The sequence below is a fragment of the Rhopalosiphum maidis genome, chromosome 1 (assembly GCF_003676215.2).
Source record: "Rhopalosiphum maidis isolate BTI-1 chromosome 1, ASM367621v3, whole genome shotgun sequence".
Lineage (NCBI taxonomy): Eukaryota > Metazoa > Arthropoda > Insecta > Hemiptera > Aphididae > Rhopalosiphum > Rhopalosiphum maidis.
Window position 1 is genome coordinate 32,315,323 of NC_040877.1, and position 20,911 is coordinate 32,336,233.

General features: G+C 27.5%; 2 protein-coding genes across 2 annotated transcripts in view; one reads left to right on the plus strand and one right to left on the minus strand.

Annotated features, from left to right (window-relative positions):
- Window positions 1-12,126, plus strand: part of LOC113552426 (protein sneaky) — a 32,589-nt gene extending 20,463 nt beyond the window's left edge. The window contains 6 exon segments of the mRNA XM_026955311.1: window positions 111-205; window positions 207-247; window positions 330-525; window positions 6,405-6,648; window positions 11,260-11,516; window positions 11,803-12,126. Coding sequence (XP_026811112.1) covers window positions 111-205; window positions 207-247; window positions 330-525; window positions 6,405-6,648; window positions 11,260-11,516; window positions 11,803-12,099 — 1,130 coding nt within the window. The 3' untranslated portion in view covers window positions 12,100-12,126.
- A 92-nt stretch (window positions 12,127-12,218) lies between these two features.
- LOC113552416 lies at window positions 12,219-16,021 on the minus strand. The gene is made up of 7 exons (XM_026955303.1): window positions 15,689-16,021; window positions 15,479-15,605; window positions 15,268-15,408; window positions 14,210-14,434; window positions 13,840-14,107; window positions 12,714-12,861; window positions 12,219-12,644 (listed from the first exon to the last, which is right to left on the minus strand). Exons 1-7 carry the CDS (start codon window positions 15,745-15,747, stop codon window positions 12,602-12,604), a joined length of 1,011 nt encoding a protein of 336 aa, XP_026811104.1. The 5' UTR covers window positions 15,748-16,021; the 3' UTR covers window positions 12,219-12,601.
- Window positions 16,022-20,911: the final 4,890 nt, after the last annotated feature.

A 20,911-nucleotide genomic window follows, 5' to 3' on the forward strand; every position in this document is an offset into this window, starting at 1 on the left:
CCCGCGGGACGAGTGATTTGATAATATGTATTTTGATGTACGCACGGAGATTAGATCACCCGGCCTCGTGTTTTTACCCGTGTCCTTATGTCGTATATTATGACACACAGCCGGATCAATATCGCGACGCTTACGACATGACTCGCGACATGATGATCGATTTCCGGGAGAAAAGGCGGGCTGCCGAGTTCGTGTTCGTGTGCGTGCGACGTCTGCTGGCCTTTTCGTTCCTCAAAATACTTTTGGAGTGAGTGCGTCTATTTCTCTGTTGTGACCGTTTGGAGTTTGCGATTATAATATTATATTCGTCGCCGTATTACTGTTCGCAGCAGTCAGAGTTACATGCACAAATACCTAACGGACATCGAACACGACAACGCGTACGTGACCAGATATTACCGGAAGATCGACGCCCGGCGGAAAAAGACCGGCAAACACACGTTGCTGCCGCTCAAGAAGACCGAAAAGAGCAAAATGGTCGACTTGAGAAGCTACAAGCTGGTCGACCGCGAGTGTGATCACCTGGTGGGTATTATACATTTCATTTCCGGTATCGTGCCATCCCATAACCAAAGCTGTATAGCCACACTGTTTGTAAAGTGACGACCGACCGATCTACATATATTTTCATCACAAACGCGGCGTAGCTCGTATGACGCGCAGCCGAATATTTTTATTATATCTATACATTTTGTCGTAGGTGTGTCCACGGGGAGGGGGTGCACTGGATGCAGGATAAACACCTGCACTCCCTGCGATTTCAGGTGGCATCATGAATTTAAAAAAATTGTTCAGCCCCCTATGTACGCACCAGGTCGCACCCTCTGCGTCAAAGGTCTGGAAATGCCTATGCATTTCGTACAATATATGTCGTATTGTACGTCCATCAAAGTATACCGATCACTATGGATCATAAATAAATTGATTAGCATAATACAATCTCTTGTCGTTTTCGTCGTAGCCACGAGTCTAATATTTTATTACGTTTTTTTTTTCCTTTTTGTTAATCTTTTGTCATTTTGTTATCGTGATTATTTTTATAATATTATAAAAAATGATACAGCGGTAAAACAACGAACGGCTTCATCGGCTTTTATTATTTTACTCCTCCTTTCAAGTCCCAATCGCGATATCAAATAATTTGATACAAAAATATACGAAAGACCCAGAGTTAACTGTAAAATACCTACGCAATAAAATAATATAAATAATAATTTTTTCGCTTTAATATTTTAGTGCATATTTTTAATACTGTCTAGTATGAATCTATAATAAATACTCATATTTAGATATTTTTTCATACTTTTATTTTATTTTTATTTTGAATAGAACTGTAGAGAAATTATTTACTTATTCAACTATAGTATTGAAATATTCATATAAATAAAGCTCTAATTAAACGTATTCCTAATTTTTTGTTTTAAACTATAAATACTTGTATTGAAATTAAAATTAATAAATTTAGATTCGACCTATAACCCTATCATAGACAAAAAAATAGATGTAAATAAATATCTCAATATCGACAAAATGTACTGAATACTAACGGATGAACACAACGAGGATATAATGTGTGCTGAACTCTTATTTAAAAACCTAAAACGAAGTGATAGAAACATTATTACTTTGGAAATATCACTGCAAAATGTATTTTAACTATTTTTATACATCTCTCTACACTTATTCATGGTATCTGTTAAGCAATTGTAATAACAAGATATTAAATCAAAAATCAATACATTATCGTAACATGTTATTTTATAGTACAAGTTTATCGGCGATACACGAATGCAAAAATATATTTTCTCGTAACATAAATCGCAATCATTTTTTCTTTCTTTTCTTTCATATGACGTTACTGGATAGTATATCCATCATCAAATCAAAACGGATTTAAAACAATATTTTCTCTTTTCCAAGACCTATCATTGCACAACTACAAACTTAATTTTATAATAATTATTTAAAAAAAAAAAAAATCTAATAGCATTTAAACAACCTAAGACCAAACCATTTGCCGCCGCTTAAGTCCAATGTTCGTAGGTGACATCGTAACAACACGCGGTTTGACGTTGTACCGCGGTGTTTCGTTCGCCGTGGATTAGTCTTTAGTCCTATCCCAAAACATATCACAGTGAGTCTTCGTTTATGTAATACTATAATCGTGTGTTATATACCATTCTGATGGGGTTTGTTTGATGGATAATATATACATCCTTGCTAACGCGTGAGTATGATGTTATTATTGTGACATCGTACCAAACCCAATCCAGTTTAATTAACAAAATCCGAAACATAATGAGTAATGACATTCGTACGACGTTAATATGAACCTAAGCTGAGAATAATTTATGTGTGCCTACCTAAGCTTTTGCATAGAAATCTGACGCGTTTTCGTTCCATTCTGCTATTTATATGATATGATGTCAGCATTATTTAATTATATGCGCGTACGCGTCCACCGCACAAGGTGAAATAACAATGAATTATATAAAAACAAAATTACTTTTCATCTTGAAATATTTTCCAAACTTTTTGTCAGGCGTACAATAATATATGAATTCCCGCGGCACATCTTGTCAGAGTCGAAAAAATGAGAGACAATATTAAAAAAAAAAAAAATTGTCGGATGTGCTTAGAAAAACAAACCAGCGATAAAACGATGGCAAAAACTTCTATCGAATTATACTCGTACGTATTTAACATGCATTCCGTAAATCCAATGCACCCATACAAAAGTAATACAATTTATTATAATATAAATAAAACTAATATGTGCATATAAGTTATAAATTATAGTACCTATAATATGTGTGTATTTGTCTGAATTCAGTTTGATGGAAATAGTGGTAGACGATCTCTGATTTAGAAAACAGTTTAGGATAACAGGATACCGGATTATCTTGTAAACCATAAGTACAATATTATTCCGACGCGAGACATTATTCGATAATAAATTTCAATAATTATACGTGAATACTGAATAACGATAGCATGGCGTCCTGGACAGGCAATATAGCTACACCGGTGTCGTGAATATCTTTCCCGTTATCTCAAAATAATAATTTGATTAGTTTTGTTAAAAAATATAAGATATAAAAATTATAAAACATACCTGTTATAATTTATATTATCGTATAACAATTTTTGCCACTATGCCTACAACTACTGAATTCAATTTTAATAGAACCTAACTAAGAAGCAATTGACCTTTTTTTTAAATGTATATAGAATAAATAAATATTTAAATATTTTTTATAATACAGTTTCATGTATAGGAATTGAAAATATGTTCAATAACTAATCATTAATTTTGGTGAATTTTGTCATTAAATTGTATTATTGTACATTATACATTCAAAAATTATTATAACTTGAAAGTTCTCATAAAATAAAACAGATACTCCTCGCAGGTTATATAAGACTTAAATATATTAAACCTCGCTCGAGACTATTACCTACACCATTATTTATCTGTTGTATTTTAACAAAAGCATAGATTTATCAAACGAATTCGCAAGCAAAACATGAATAACAAAACGTTTTTTATTGTAATATAAAACTTAATATAATCCGAAACGTTGTACGTTTTTTCAATTTGTACGTACTTACAATAATTTTTACATAATATCTATTTCTTTTTATTTGAAAATTATTTGTTAATTAATAAAAATTGTTTTAATGTAAATATAAAAGAAAAAACATTTTTAAAATATATAAGACAGCAGTAGTAATTTAATAAAAATGTAAGTAGAAGTGTGCTTAAAAGCTGTAGTTTTTTTTTTTATTACCTAATGGAGCCGATTAAAACCTTTGCCCACTTCTATTTAAAACTAAAATTAAGCCAATCTTCTATTATGAAATTCAGTTAACTTATAATCAAAGATATTATTTTATTAATCATATTTCTATGCAAATAATAATGGTAATAATAATTTATAGATATTATTATCCCCTCACGAACTTATCAATAAGTTATTATTAATACTATTTGGTGTATCCAAGAAGAGGGGCCATACTATAAAAATAATAATTTAGTCAAATAAAAAATGTATATAATATAATATTTTAATAGTTACAGCTATAAGCCATAATTAAAACTGATAACAATTGTACAAACAATATTATATAAGTTATGACCTAGTTATTTTTAAATTAAATACATTTTGATGTAAAACAACTGTGAATCAATTTGTGTATCCTAATAGTAACTATAATGTTCTACTTAACTTCCAAATTTCACTTATATTTAAAAACAATAAATATATTATTATAATGATTATAAATTTATGACAATTCTGTACATTTCAATGAATATTAAATGTTAATTAAGCATAATATTATTTAAACTAGGTTATATAATAAATAGCAGATAATACTTTATAATACTTGCACGCGTGCACCCACGAGTTATATTAGTTGTATTTTAATAAAATAAAATCATTCAAACATAAATAAAATTTCCACCGAAAGCTTTTTAAAGAGACAAGTGTTTTTCAACCTTTTTGATACAGCAATCAACTATGATACGATTCTACAATCAAGTAAACCATAAAAAAATCTAATTGTATTATTATTCTGTAATAGGTTTTAGCATGATTATAACATTAATTAATCTTTTAATCTTATAATATGTTGTTTGAAACCTCTCAAAAAAATTAAACGATCTACGATACACATTGGTAAAGACGATAAAAACATCACCCTTTATCGCTGCTATTGTATTTGTAAAAAAATAATATTGGTGAAAATCTTGATTGGACAACATTAGTAAACGAAGTACAGAGAATATATTAATTTATTTTATGAACAATGCTAATGCGTATTACTTAAATTATTTGTATTATATGATTTTTCTTTTAATAAATTATTACTGTTCAAAATATTTTGACTCTTTTTATGCTATTTATAGATATTTTATTTTTTCAACTATTTTTTTGGTTACGTTTGATACTATTTTTGTTTTTGGTTAAAAACCTTAAAAATTATTTAGGTATTAATTTATTACATATTAAAACAAGGTTAGAGTTAAGTACTGAAAATATAATACATTTACAATATTTTTTATAAGTGTTATCACATTTCTAGAAATTTTGTCAAAATCATTATTTGCAAATTTTTCTGTAGTATAAAATTCATAAAAAGTATAATTGTCATACCTGAATTATGAACAATTAATTAAGTATTCTAAATAAGTTTTTCTTATAATGACTTTAAGCCTATGTTGAATGTAAGTCCAGAAATATTTTCAACGAGCGTCTTAAGATTAAATTTTGAATAAATTAAATATTCAGTCATAAATCAAAGATGTTTAGTTTGTTTTTTTTTTTATAAAAAAAAAAAATTAAAACAATTAAAACTAGTTGTAATCTGTTTATAAGCATTTGAAATGTTCAAATATTTTTAATTTTTAATTTTTATAAAATGTCACAAATGTTTAAAATCGATCAAAGTTCTTGAAAATTGAATACAAGATCCCACAAAAGTTAAAAATATATAAAATGTTTAATTTTTATAGCTAAGATTTGTAATTTAATACAAGATTTATTGCAAGTAGTAATTATTGAAACCCAAAAATCTTAAAAATATACTTCGTATATGCACCAATTTTTTTGGGACATTTTAAGTTAAAATGTTGATTGAATTAGATATTTAAATAAAGAATAATGATTATAGCTACTTTCTCGTAATTAAAACTATTGTTCGTTGGGACTTGAAACTTCAACGTACATTATTACATTTTATATACAGTGTACACATTACAAAATGATATTTTTTATTAATTTTAAGTTATTTTTAACTTTTACCACGAACTTCTACACACCGTTCGACAGTTAGTCAGTATTGGCTCAAAAGGGGTAAGTGATATACTGAAATTAATTTATACAATTAAAATAATTGAATATTAGTAATAATTTATAATAAATACAATGTCTTCGGGAAAAAATAATTAAACTTACCACATTACTAATAATAAAATAAATTATCATAATAGTAATATAAAATAAATATAAATCATAAAATATACTTATAAAGTTATAAACATTACTAATATACACTTAGGAATAATGTTGACTGACAGTGTGTCCAAACAATATCGTTTTTTTATATGCATTGATTTATCATTGAATTCAATTTTAACTCATCCATTTCAGTGACGTATTTAAAAAAGTTAACTATACATCGTAGTACACTCGAAACGCAATACGACTAATACTGTATAGCAATATTGCATGTTTGTCCACTTTTTTTAATGATTGAAAGCGGCATAATTACGATTAATCTTAGTGAACTCGATGAATTTGTTTTCATCCGAGACTAGCTCTGCTTGTAAATATATTGAATACCTACTATAATTTATTAATATTATAATACTATGTAATCCGCGTGTTACTATTTTGCAGTTCAAATCATTGGTGAAATTGGTGTTTGAAATTATCGCTGCCTCGTCATTGGTTTTATTGGACATCGTGTTTTACGAGGCGCTGGACGTAATCAAGAGACACGCTAAAATCGATTACTTCCAGACCGGCCACCACAACCTGTACATCAAGGTCAAGGGCACCGGAATGATCGCTAATTTGCTAAGGTCCGTCGTGGACAGGTTCAATTTCAGGAAAAACATCACCGTCAACCTTAGCAACGAAAGTTAGTATAATACTATAATACCCTACGTCCTTACACTCTACAGATTACAAGGGTTGGGTAAAATATTATTGTCGCTGTCATAAACTATAAGTTCAGAGCAAAAAGTGCTTACCAACTAGCTACTGTTGTAATTGCACACAATGTTTGGGAATAATGCATTCGTGAACAATAAACCTTCATCGTGTTCATATTTTGCCAATGACACATGAACGTCACTCACTTATATCAAATACGTAGTGAACGTGGACAGAATTTATATTTTTTTTTAATAATATTCAAGCAGTTCAAGTGACATTCTCTTTTTAATTTATTTTTGATATTATTATGTTATGATATCAATATTTTATCTGTTTGGTGTTATCGACAAATGTCTAATTCATACAATATTTTTTTTAAAAAAATGTTGAGCAGATATAATTCAATGCGAACTACTTTTTTATTTACTTAAAGCGTGTTGAAATTTAGTGGATTAAATACAACATCAATGCTGTGTGTTACGACTTTGCTAGTGTCATACTGATTCCATTGAACGTATTTGCGAGTAAACTTACAACTTCAATTATTACTATATAGTGATCTGCACTCTGAAGTGACTTTAGTTTGTCAAACATAGTTTGAAATCAATAATAAATCTAGTCTTAAGTATAATGGACACATCACCATCAATCTGGGTCATTAGATGACTCTTATTCTTTTTATCCACTTCGATCAAAAAAATATCATCTCTAATATGAATTGTTTTTCGTCCATTTAGATATTTTTTTATAATAATCGCATAGTTGTAGATTCATTTTCTAATACTCTTGTACCACCTGACACTCTCAATTTCATGTCCTTATTCGTCTACTTTTTCTTCAATCTATTCAAAATTTCAAAATATAAATATTAAGACTTCAGTAGAACAGACTTTGATTCATCTATAGAAGTTTTAAGTCTTATAAACTGGTGAAAAATTAGGTTCATGTACACCGATCAAGCGGCCAAATTACTTATAAGATCACTTAAGAGTGATTCATTATCGTATGCCATTGCGTATTTATTATAAACTGATTTTTCTGTTGTGACTTTGTGAGTATTTAAAAAACTAAACATTTTTTTTAATTAAGAAGAAAGGTGCTTCACAAATCACAAACTATACAAAACCCTATTCTCAACTAGTATTACAAATTGTCACGTCTATACGTGCTCATGTAAAATAAAGTCCAAGCGGGTTTACAGTAATCATCTGAATATAATATAAATGCAGGTAAACCGCATCATGTTTTTCCTCAGTATATATAAAAAAAAGGAATATACATTTTTTGATTTCAATTGAATATACTCACAAATTAACAATTCTTATTTACTCACCATCTAACCTTTTATTAGCATTTCATTAATTTAATTACTTAGTATCAGTAGCCTTAGAATCATTAGCAAACATTAATAGTTCAGGCTAAATAGAATCTCATATAATATAGCCGTATATGTTTTTATTTCTCAGCTAATCTATTTTTTAATTTTTTAATAAATATCTCCAAGAAGGTGTTGTCCTCTGGTTGGAAGGTAGTTATAATCATCTCCTGTACCAAATAATTCATCTGATGTCACAAACTACCGTCCGATACCAAGTTTAAATTTTACGGAAAAGCTTAAATTTGAATCAATTGTGTTTTAAGTATCGACCGAATTGACCATATACTGTACTATCAATTCAGTAAACCGGCATGAGTTTTTCCCATGCTATATATATATATGTGTGTTACTGGGACTAATGTAATTTTTTCTTAAGATTATTGCTTTTGTGTATGAATCTTTTAAATCCGTGTTGTAAGTCGATATTGTCTAAACTTAATTTCCAAAGACTTTTGATACGGTCAATTGCGGCTCTTGATGATATGTTTTAAGTTGCCTAAGCAACTATGGATGATGGTGAACCACTTCTATCCTTTTACAATCCTTTTTGAGTAGCCAAATCTAGTTTGTCACTTTATAGTACAATGTGTTGTACTCCCAAGGGTAGTCACAACTCACTACTATTCAACACCTTTATTAAACAATATTTATTCTTGTCAAATCCTTCGTCTTGCTGATGACAAAAAAATATTCTGAATACATTTCCAAACTATTACAACTTACATTTTGTAAATTTTAAATTTTAGTATAAAATACGAATATAGAATATAACGATTACGATATTTCTGATTGCTACTTAAAGTGACTAAAATAATTATTATTCAATCAAAATGTATTTATATTAATTAAAGAAAAATACATAGGTATGATTATTATTTCATAATTAAACAATTAATGTTTAATAATCATGTAATAGAAGCAATAGGTATAAAAAACAATAACAATAATGTAATTAACCGTTAATTCGTTATTAGTTTATTACTTATTAGTTATTATTAATTATTATAATTACACATTTATAATATTAGTTATTAATTGTTTCTCAGCTAATGCAACACGTTATTTATTTTATTACGCTTTAATGGTTTACCCAAAGCATAATAATATTATCTAATTATTATGTTTATATTTATGGGTTATACATATAAATGTGCAGTTAGATTAAATAGCTATTTAAATATAAGTATACCAGTATTTATCGCACACCACGGGTTGATTGCCGATAAATAGCCGAGAAAGATGGATAAAATAATACCGAGAGATTATAATAATTACTATACGTATAGACGGCAAAAACAAATAAGCATGATTATAGCGTGGTCTATATCTACAGATTTCAGTTTTAGTAGCTATAAATTAGTGTCCAAGTTTATTCGTCATCATTGTTAACTTTTAATGATCGTCGTTATTCATAATACGGAGTTGTATCTATACTCTGTGGTATCTCGCATTTTGTGGAGACAGACTCGCGGTACCTACAGCAATAGCACCTACCTACTATATAACGCGTGTAAAGAAATCGGATTAATTATAAGACATCATCCGTTGACAAATATTAAGTGCGTTATTAGTTTTATGTCTCAGTAGAGACATATTAGGTATACGTCGTGTGTGGGTATGTATTATATTTTTACTCCTGAAGTATAAGGCTTTAATATAATACTGCGTAATTTGAAGTATATACGGTCGTTAAGGCGGCCGACGTATGCATGTTATACCTATTTATTACAACGCATATTACGTGTATAATATACCATAAAAAACAAATTACTTATGTATTATTATAATTTATAGTACTTATTGAGTTGCATATCCGTCGAAATCGTAAATGCGCAATATATTACATTATTTGTTACGACTGCGCTGTAGATAACACGACCGCCGAAACTCCGTCGCAGTTTAGGACATTATTAGAACCAATAATACTCGATTCATATTAAGAAGGAACCTCGGTGATGACTAGTTTTCGACGGGAGATTGTCACGCAACACCCGTTCGTCAAACCCACAAAGTTAATCATTTATCTGCAAACTGCGGTGTAGTGAAGCCAAGCACCTGCGCACAAGTCGACCGCCAAGAGTACTTTCTACCGTGAATAGAGTTAGAGGCAGACATCGCACGAGTCTTTAAATATTTGAGAATAACTGATGAAAGCATTATTGACATTGACGTATAGACCGTATAGTAGTGTCGTAATATATAATACATAATGACTAATGAGAATACGAAACTTCATATTCCCTGACTCCCTGTACCTACCGTAGTACCTACATGATTTTAAATAAGAGTAACTATTTTTTATAATAGAATATACCTAGTTCTTACATACATAAAAATATTATATTATAATAGTTATCACCACGATTAAACAACTAAATTAAAAATGTACGTTATAAGTGATGCGAAATCAAGTATATTTTTTCACATTACTCGTTAAAAACATAATACAAAATAAATATAATATAATAAAAAGATGATTGCGACGCGGCGCCTTAAATAGGCAATTCATAATACACAACTTATTTATAAGCGTTTTGTTTTAATAGATAATAGGCTATAGATTATATTATTAGAATTCTTTACAGCACAGCAAATATGGTATGTTTATAAACCACACCGAAAAAAATTGTTTAGTCCTGAGCGTTTATACTACTCAAGATTAATCAGGGAATCCGAAACAACGAGGGTACTATAGGAATGATTGCATCTACAATAATTGCATTATTAGGGCCGGACCCCGCGATAAAAAAGTACAAACCTTATTCAAAGGTCTGAATAAACACATGAAAAAAGGCAACGAATATTATATAATTTTCAATAATATCTTCGAATTTATTTTTAGTTATGTGCCCATAAAACCCATATATTTAGGTATTAATACCATAGTCTATAGATATACATGTATTTACATATTATAGTGTTGTACTTCGTCACCAAGAATAACAATATTTGTAAATATATTTTTTTTTGTCTATTTAAATTTACAGTATATTTTAATATAAATTTTTTACATTGTTTTTTAGAACATAAACGTAAATTATATTTGATTTGATCGTCCTTTCCAAGAATATAACCCTAGGAGCTAGAAATAATGATAATTATAGGTTTGTCCACACAGTCCAAAATCGTTTCGGCGTCCCTTCTTGTCATCAGCATAATATATATTATAATTTTTTAAATTATTTACGTCTACTTACTAGTTATTTATATATACAGTGTGTCTCCCAAATCCATACAAATTGGATGCATATTACCTGCATAAAATATACGGCACTTTAATGCTGGTGTTTGTCATGACCGTATTCGCCGGATACTCGAGCCGACTAAAAAGATTGATCTGCGCGGTATTTTTCCGGAAGAGAGAAAAGCGCAGAGTTCTATACCTGTACAACGAAACATTAAGAAAGCGAACGGCGTTCTTCAGGTACATGAAGCAAAAGGTGGCAAAATTGGCACGCGAAAACAAATTATCGGTGAGTTTAGAGTAAAAAAAAAACTGTGCCGACCAGACGACATATTATATATATCCTCAGCAGGCACAATTCAACGGACTCCAGGGGCAATGCATAATGAATAAACAGTTTCCAGAGCATTATAAGATTTAACCGAATCATATGAATATTTTCGATGATTCCCGTGAACTTGATTAGGGGTAGTGGAAAGGAAAGAGTCGAGAACCAAACATAACCATTGAATTGTGTTGTATTCATGGACATGACGTTACATGTTATATTTTTTCCTTTTTTACTTTTTCTTCAGGAAGATCTTGATATTTTTCTGATGTTGAGACTTAAGTTTCCAGCACTGTTTGGCTGGCTAGTATGGTTTTCATGTGGCCGGAGAAAATGTCTGATTTGTGGCGAACCAGAAACAAATAACGGCAAACAGTATGGTTGCAACACAGTTGGATGTGTTTACATACATTGTGAACAGTGTTGGAAAGATGTTGGCGTCTGTTATGCCTGTTCAGAGATATTCATAAAAAAAGATAATGAATATAATCTGGACGCAGATACTACTGCCGAGGGTTATGTAGACACTGATTATTATGAATAGAAAAAAAACATTACAGTTCATTAAAATCACATCATTAACTTTAATAGGTATTATATAATTCACTTACAATTAAGACAATGAAAAAAAAATTAAATTAAATGTTCATAGATATAGTGTTTAAATAAGTTACAATTGTTAAATAATAGACATATAAATAAAAATCAAATACCATTAACTTTCAATAAATAAATTTACAATTTTGTCATTGACTGTGACATCTAAATGCTACAGTAAGACTTCTATGACTTCTTTCTATGATCACTATAGGAACCAAAAAAAAATTGCAACTTTACAGATGTTACTTTATTTAGAGATCTAGAAGTAAACCATTAACAGAAGTTTCCCTATATTACACTACTTGCTTTAAATAATCCAACAAAACATAACTCTATACAAACATATTAATATTATTAAGTGACCCACTTACAGTATCAATTAAACAAGGAGATCTCTAAATAAATTCGCCATTTTTATGTTTATATAATATATATATATACATACTTTAATCATCATCAATGACTATAATTTCACTACCTAATTGTTTCCTAAAATAAAAAATTAAATAATTAAAATTCCATAGTTATAAAATAGTATAAATCACATATAATACTAACATAAATTCATTTTTAATATTATTATATTCATCCATGTAAGCATTCCTTAAATTTGGTTCCAGTTTCCATAATCCTTTAGAATAAATACTGTCCATTAATTTTAAGGAGCCCTCAGTCAGTTCAAAACGAATATAATCAAGCCACACTCCTAAAAATATAACATTACAATGTATACCAACTTCATGTTTTTTTTTGTTTTATTGATAAAATTATACAATTTATATAATATGAGTAGTATATTAATCAATACGCATAAGGAATATTAATATTATATTACAAAGATTTTTAGCATTGAGGACAAACCATAGTTTAGTATAAGATTAATTAAGTTATATGTATTTAATTAATTAAAGAATAAAGCCATTTTCGAGATAAAATTATTAGTAAATTTTGAACATGAGAGTTGCTATGATTTTGAAGATAGCTCCTGAATTGGAAGAAGTATAGTTTACTTATTCAATGACTATTGGATTGTGGTCATCAGTATGGAGTGTATGATTTGAAACATGGAGAAATATTAATTATGACTTTACGTATAAGTTAGGATATTTATGACTTTTGCATATTTTTTTTATTTAAGTTGTGTATATTGCATACCAAATTATAAATCCATTATGTATGGAATAAAACTAGCTATATTATATGTTATTTTGTAGTTTTCCATTTTTAACTTTAAATTAATTTGTTCATATTAGATTTATTACCTATAGTCATTGCTTAAAGGTGCACAAGCCTGACATACATACTTTTATAAACATATTATGCCCATAGGAAAAAACCTATAGGTATATTGTTGGTGACCAACCACAATTCATAAAAATGCACACACATGGTGCATGTAGTTTCTATTAATAATCTATTAAAAATGTATAGAATATATTGAATGAATAATGAATAATACAATTTTAAGCCCATGTATATTTGACTTTTTTAAATGTAACTGATATTTTTGAGTATATTTACATACATTTAGAAGATTTTTTAAGGTCACATTCTAACCTAAATTATGAATGGTGGTTTTTTATTAGATTAACTATAATTTTTGTATGTTATTATTATTTTTATTTTAAGAAACCTGAAACTATCTGATGAATTTTAATCTAAAAATGTATTTAACACTCCTTACCAATGTTATCTCTGCCAAATAAAATGCAAGCTTCATCATACAATTTTCTTACAGTATTTAATTCAAAATCTAATATCTCCGATTCAATAGATATCATTACTAAATACAATTTACAACATGGTGGCTTTAACTCTTTTAGTTCATTGAATAGATTACGAGTAGCATCTATGTCCTTAAACTCTATACACCATTTTAAATATTTAGGTCTGATTTCCAAAGAAATATCTTCATAGGATATATTTGAGCCTTCTTCAAGTAATGTTTGAAGCTATAAAAATATAAACAGTCAGTATACATCATTTAAATAATAATAAATTATCGAATAACTATTCTAAGTTGTAACTTATATTATATTATAAATATATCTTACCACATCAGGTCGCTTTTTTCGCATATATCTTATCATTATCTTCCATAAAGGTAGTGAATTTTTTTTTAATGAACGAACACCTTCTTGGAAAACATTCATCAGCTTATCAAAATTATTTAATTCCAAATGAAGCTTTAATAATTGTATCCAAATTTTTTTATTATTTTCAGTACATAAAACAGCATCTAATAAAATATCTAGCTGATCTACGTGTATGAACTCTACCTAAAAAATAAAAATAAAACACATTAGTTATAAGGTATTAGTAATATTATAATACAAGTCTTATTCAATAATAAAAACAATGTAAAACTTATTCAATGTTAAATTAATAATGGATTCTTCTATTATTATTATTATTAATAATAATATTTTAGCAATATTTAAATATAATTTAAAAACACAATCTTTTATAAATACTATAATAATTCAATATTTAGGATATTAATTAATGAGTTTAAAATTTATCAAGACTAAAATTATTGATATTTTATCTATGTAAAATAGCATAACAAGTACAATAAACAAAAATTAAAAGACTTTCTATAATAATTAAATAACATCATGATATTAATTAATATTAAAGCAGTTTAATATTTAAATTAGTTACTTAAAATAGCTTTAAATAATATTAATCCAGAGTAATTCAATTAATTTTACTGTATTGTTAAACACGGTGATAAATATCACACTTTAGTCAACTTAAATCACTTTTCAATTTTTAGAGTATTTTATTCTTAATATTTAATCAGTATAATAATTAAATAACAATAAGCATAATAGCATTTTACTCAAATTATCACCCAAGTTAACAATATAAATGTATAGTATGAAGCGTAAATTAAACATATTTATATTATTATAGTTAATTTAACACAATGGTTATTATTTCTTTATACAATTATTTATAAATAAATAACAAAATATCTTAACTAAAATTTGCTACACCTAACAGATGTTAGAATTTAAAATACCAATTGTATGAACACACAAGAACATTAATAAATTAACTTAAAAAACGATAAGAAAAATTAAAAATACTTGATATTTTCACCTACATTGTCTTGACAAAAGTCGATATAACAAGATAACAGCTTCTCATCAATTGTAAACAATACATGCATATGATCAAACAAATCAATAACGCGCTTGCTTAAGAGGATTAATACACCAGTGTCGACAAGATCTAAATCCAACTCCTATAAAAAAAAATTAAAACATCATACACTGTATTTAAAACATTGTCGTGATTGCAAAAATAAAAATTACTTCGATTTTGTGTTTACAATTATTAAGCAAACTCAACTCTGCTTTAAACTGCGACAGCAATTCGTGTTTGGTGACCACTTTGTTGGCGATTTTCTCGTTGATCGATATACGGTCGTTATTCAGCACACTAAACAAAACAAAAGGATTAACTTGGTCACTCGATGACTTGTTTTGTTTGCACAAAACAATACACCGGGGTAGTATACTCACGTAAACTCGTCCCATTTCAAAATGTTAAAGGTCTTCAAAAACTCTCTTTCGAAATCCATTTCGTTAGGATGACTAGCTGTTACGACGGTTCGTTCACACACATATAATATGGCGAATTTGTCTAATTAATTTAGTTAAATTAACAACAGTTAACTAACACATAACAAGAACCGAGCTGGAGTCTTCGAGTTAATACTCTTGTATCATCTCAGTTCTCGTCGTTCGTACGATTTTTTTTTGTTACCATCGTCATTTGGTATTTATTTAATCTACTATGTAATATGAATCACAGAATATAATAAAACAAATAAAATATTTTATGAATATATGTAAAATATACCTATAGGTAATAGTGAATTGGTGATAATACACAGTATTTAATGAATATTATTATCACGGACTAAGATAAACACAGTAAAATGTTATGATTACAGGAATGCTCAACAAGCATTGCAGTGTTGCCCGAGAGAGAATTTTAGGCAGAGATACCACAAGTGGTATACTATCTGTGGCACGCGCACGGCGTTCATAACTCATACATTTATTTCACAGAGGGTGATCTCTGTACCTGCAATCATTTAATATTTAATTAGATACCGTATAAATTTTGCTACACTTAAATTATTTTCCATTTATTAAATGTATTTTTAAATTGTTGTGTAAATGTTTGATCGTAGTAAAATAATATAAAAAATATTGTTTCAACAAAGCATTTTGTTTCAAAAAAAATTGGGTAAGTATTAAATAACATACGTAAATGAACAGTTTTTTTCTGGAAACAAGGCATTGAATTAAATATAATTTGAAATATAACTTTAGTGAATAAATAATTTTTGAAACAATCAATAAGTTTATCTACTTGCACTATTTACATAAACCTACGCAAAACAATACACATTTGAACATTATTTTGAAAAATAAAAAAAACACTTTGTTCGATGTAATTTTACAAATTGTATTATTTAAATATTTAACTATTAATACTTATTAGTTAAATATTAAAATTAAATTAACTACTATTTTTTAACTAAACGAGATCGCATGTACATAAATTTAAAGAACAAAATATAATATATTTTATAGTGTGCAAAACTATTGTATTTGTATAAGACAAAACACTACTTAATGTTTATAAAGTTATAAATAGGTATTTAAAGACTATAGAATATTGTTTACTTTGCAGTGATTATAATTTTCGTAGCACAATGATGATTTGTAATTGTTAAGATTTACAATAGATACCAAATGACTAATTAATATTTTATTACACGACTTTCTATAAATGTCTAGTTTCTAGACGTATATGGTAATTAAATCATTCAATTTCGATTTTAAATTCTTGATCACATGATATTGAACGATAGACAATTAAATTAATTCATCATAATTTTTTTAAAGAAAAATAATATTAGTGATAGTATTCAAAGTTCCTTTAAATAAATGAAAATTTAATTTCCGAACTAGGAATAAAGCCAAATAGTGCCTTTCCTTATCGTGTAATGGTTTATAAAAACAAATTATGAACGTGAATAATTTTGGTAAAGTAGTACCTACGACTGTACCGTATAGGGGCGGCTCCAGAGACTGTTGGGGAGTCTTAGTTTAAATTGTTCGTAATATTCTTGGTACTTCTGTAAACTAATAAACCATATAGAAATGTGTGCTACGCAATTAATCTTTTAAAAATAATTAAATAATATCATAGTATATTTTATGTTAATTTATTATTAAAGTATAGGTTCTTCATAATATATACAAAATATAGATAACACAGATACATACCGTCATGCATCTATCTACATATTTGTACGTGTGTATGGTAGTATAATATGTTTTTTTTATAATTTTTTTTTTTTAACAATATACAATTTTTTAGAAATACGAGCCTGGGGAGAGGTAATGCGGCCTTTTGGACCTCCTCTGAAGCCGCTCTTGGTAGATACAGTTATCAGTGACCGTCTACATGTTTATTTATACTAACGTCTTTTAAGCTATATGACGATTTGTACAGGCCCCGCAAAACAGCGTCACGGCGACATAATATTATAATAGAATATGGTTTTATCGGACAATCATGTCACTAACAGACTGATATTTAAATGCCCATCGCAGATTCACGATCTAAATCAAAATGAAATACAACGAAAATGCCGTTATCACTCGACTTTGATGTCCGAGAATATATAATATCTAGAATAAATTACTTTGAGCCAACGTCGATTTAGCCCACTCGGATAATCGGCAATTGCCGGGGGCCCTGGAATATTTGTATATAGAATGCTCATAGCCAAATATAAAAATGTATATTTAAACCACTTATGACTCGGGTTCCAATCAAATCAATTTGTAAACATTGAGCATTGTAATGATTGAAATCTGGTTTATTTAACAAATTATAGGTACATGCAATACATACCATTAAAATAGGCACCTACGTTTTTGTACTCCGATCTACACAAGCAGTGATTTAGCATGGAACTTGGTAACCCTAGGGCCTATAGGAGATATGCCCCCTTAAACACAGACTTTCAAACATTCAATTATTAAATAGTGATGCTATGAATTTTTTTCGTATTTTAAATAATAAAATTATTTCTCCTTCAATATAATTCAATTAAAATAAAAAATGTTCGGTGTTTTTTTAGTGTAATAATAAAAGTTCTGTATATGTCTAACTTAGACATACCTATTGGGGACCTCAATGGCAACACTGACCTAATACGCCACTACAAACAAGTTAAAAATAAAGATAAAATGATTTATATGTTAGGATTTTCCTGCAAAATAAATTTAAAAATAATATCTATTTTAATAAAAATGTATAATTTATTTCATTATTGTTATCTGTGTAATACTATCTTTTTTAAATTTTCTACTAAGAAATAGTTTTAGATTTTGAACGGAGTGATGAATGTATTGATTCTACAATGACGTATGTTTTTTTTTTTTTGGATCTGTCATAACGTTTTGCGTTTTGGAGTAGTAATAATTAATAGTGCTTTGATTTTTGATTGTAGCCCCTCTTTGAAAAGGAAATCTAGTTTGAATTTGGAGAATCAAAAGGAAAAAATGTCCAATAGTTTTCAAAAGAGTCAGGAAAAACCCTAAAAAATAACGAGTTTTTGACAAAATCGATTTTTTTATTTTGCTGTAACTCAATAACGAATCATTGTAAATTCTTGAAATTTTAACCAAATATTTATATTAGCGTTATCTATTTACGATCAATTTTTTTTAAATATTTTGACTTTTTTTAAACTATTTATAAACAAATGAAATTTTCGATTTTTTTAAGTTTTTTTTTGAAATGCCGATAAAAAATTTGGCAATCAAAACATTTTTTAAAATTTAAAGGTTTATAAGTTGTACTTATCATAGTAAAAAAATCAAAAATCGTTAGTCACAATTTTTGTTTATAAGAATTTAAAGTTCAAATGTTTACGAAATATGTCAAAATCACGAAATTTGCAAGAAATTTTGAAGTTGAAAATTCATAACATTTTTTTTGATTTATCCTAAGGTTAAAAAACCCAACACGAGATTCTCCATAATTTTTTCTTCAAATAACTGTAAAAAAAAAATTTAGAGTCAATATAGAAAAAATTGTATGGGCGTATAAAATTAAATTTTTTATGAAATCGCGTAGAATAATGATAATACATTACTATTTAAATTAAATATAGATAATAATATAATATATTCTATAGAATCGTTTTTCGTTACAATGCTACCTCAATACCTGTCATTGCATTCAAATCTAACAATCTAATATCCATTATAGTGATCTACTCACCATCTCTACTATTATACAGCAGAACGATACTCATACTTTCCCACCCTTTTTCTATTCTATATGTATAATATTGTAAAAAAAGTATATGTAAACATTGATGAATATAATAACAAAAAATTTTAAAATAACAAATAACTACCTAATAAAAATATTTTTTTATTAAAAAATTAAAAAATTTTGATCATAATGTATTAAAGACAGTTATATATTTTTTTTAAGTTTGTATAGGATGTTAGGACTCTACCATTAGCCAGAACTAAACTGCTTAGAGCTTATTCAAAAAATTAAACGAAAAAAAAAGATTACGAATAATAATTAAAATATTGAATTCTATAATATTTGAATAAAAACATGGATACAATATTAATTTAATTAATTCAGGCTAATATTAATATATTACCAAATAAAATAATAAAATTTATATAAGACTTAACAAAATTACTCTATCTTATAAATATTTTCAAAATAAGTAAAAATAAATATGTACCTAAAAGAAAAACTAATGTAATTGATCTAATAATTATTTCAGACAAACGTTCATTATTGACTATTACCTATTTATTATATTTGCACCCTAAGAAATAGGTTATATACTACATTATTTATAAATATGTTATTCTTCAACAAACAAAACAATTCAAGTGAAATTGGCCTATGTGTATTAGTTATTGAAACAACATTAATTCCTTATATAAATATAAAAAGAATATTATTTTCATTCGGCTTTTTTTAGTGACAGGATTTTATGAAGTCCTTCCGGAAAACGATCTATTTTTTAATTCTTCCTATAGTTAAAAAATAGCAACAATAAAAATACACATCAATGAGAAATCAATATATTTATAACTCCAATAAGAATCTAAAATATAGTAAACATAAAGTATTGTGAAAGTACTATATAGTTTACAAAATTTCGCGAAAATTACTAACTATAGTAACTACAAATATTTTGTAATAAATACAAAATGTATGAAATCAATAATTTTTATATAGTTAAGATTTAAAAATTTATTTAAAAATTAAAGTAGTTCATACAAGAAATAAAAAATCTAAAAAATTACACTCACGATTACTTTTATAAACATTTGAAGAAATTCAAATTCAAAAAAGGTGGGCATCGCTCTGCTGTATAGTAGATATGGAAAATAGGTCATCACTATAATGGGAATGTGTTAAATTTGAATGCAATGACAGGTATCATTGTAAACGAAAAACGATTCTGAACGAAGATGATTTGTCAGTCTAGGATAATTAGTAGGATATATTATATTATTACCTATATTTAAATTGTAATAATTTTATTATATCGTTATTTTACTCGATATCGTAAAAATATAAATTTCATACGCTCATAAAATTGTTTCTATATTGACGTTGGAATTTTTTTTTACAGTTATTTGAAGTAAAACTTATGGATAATCTTTTATTGG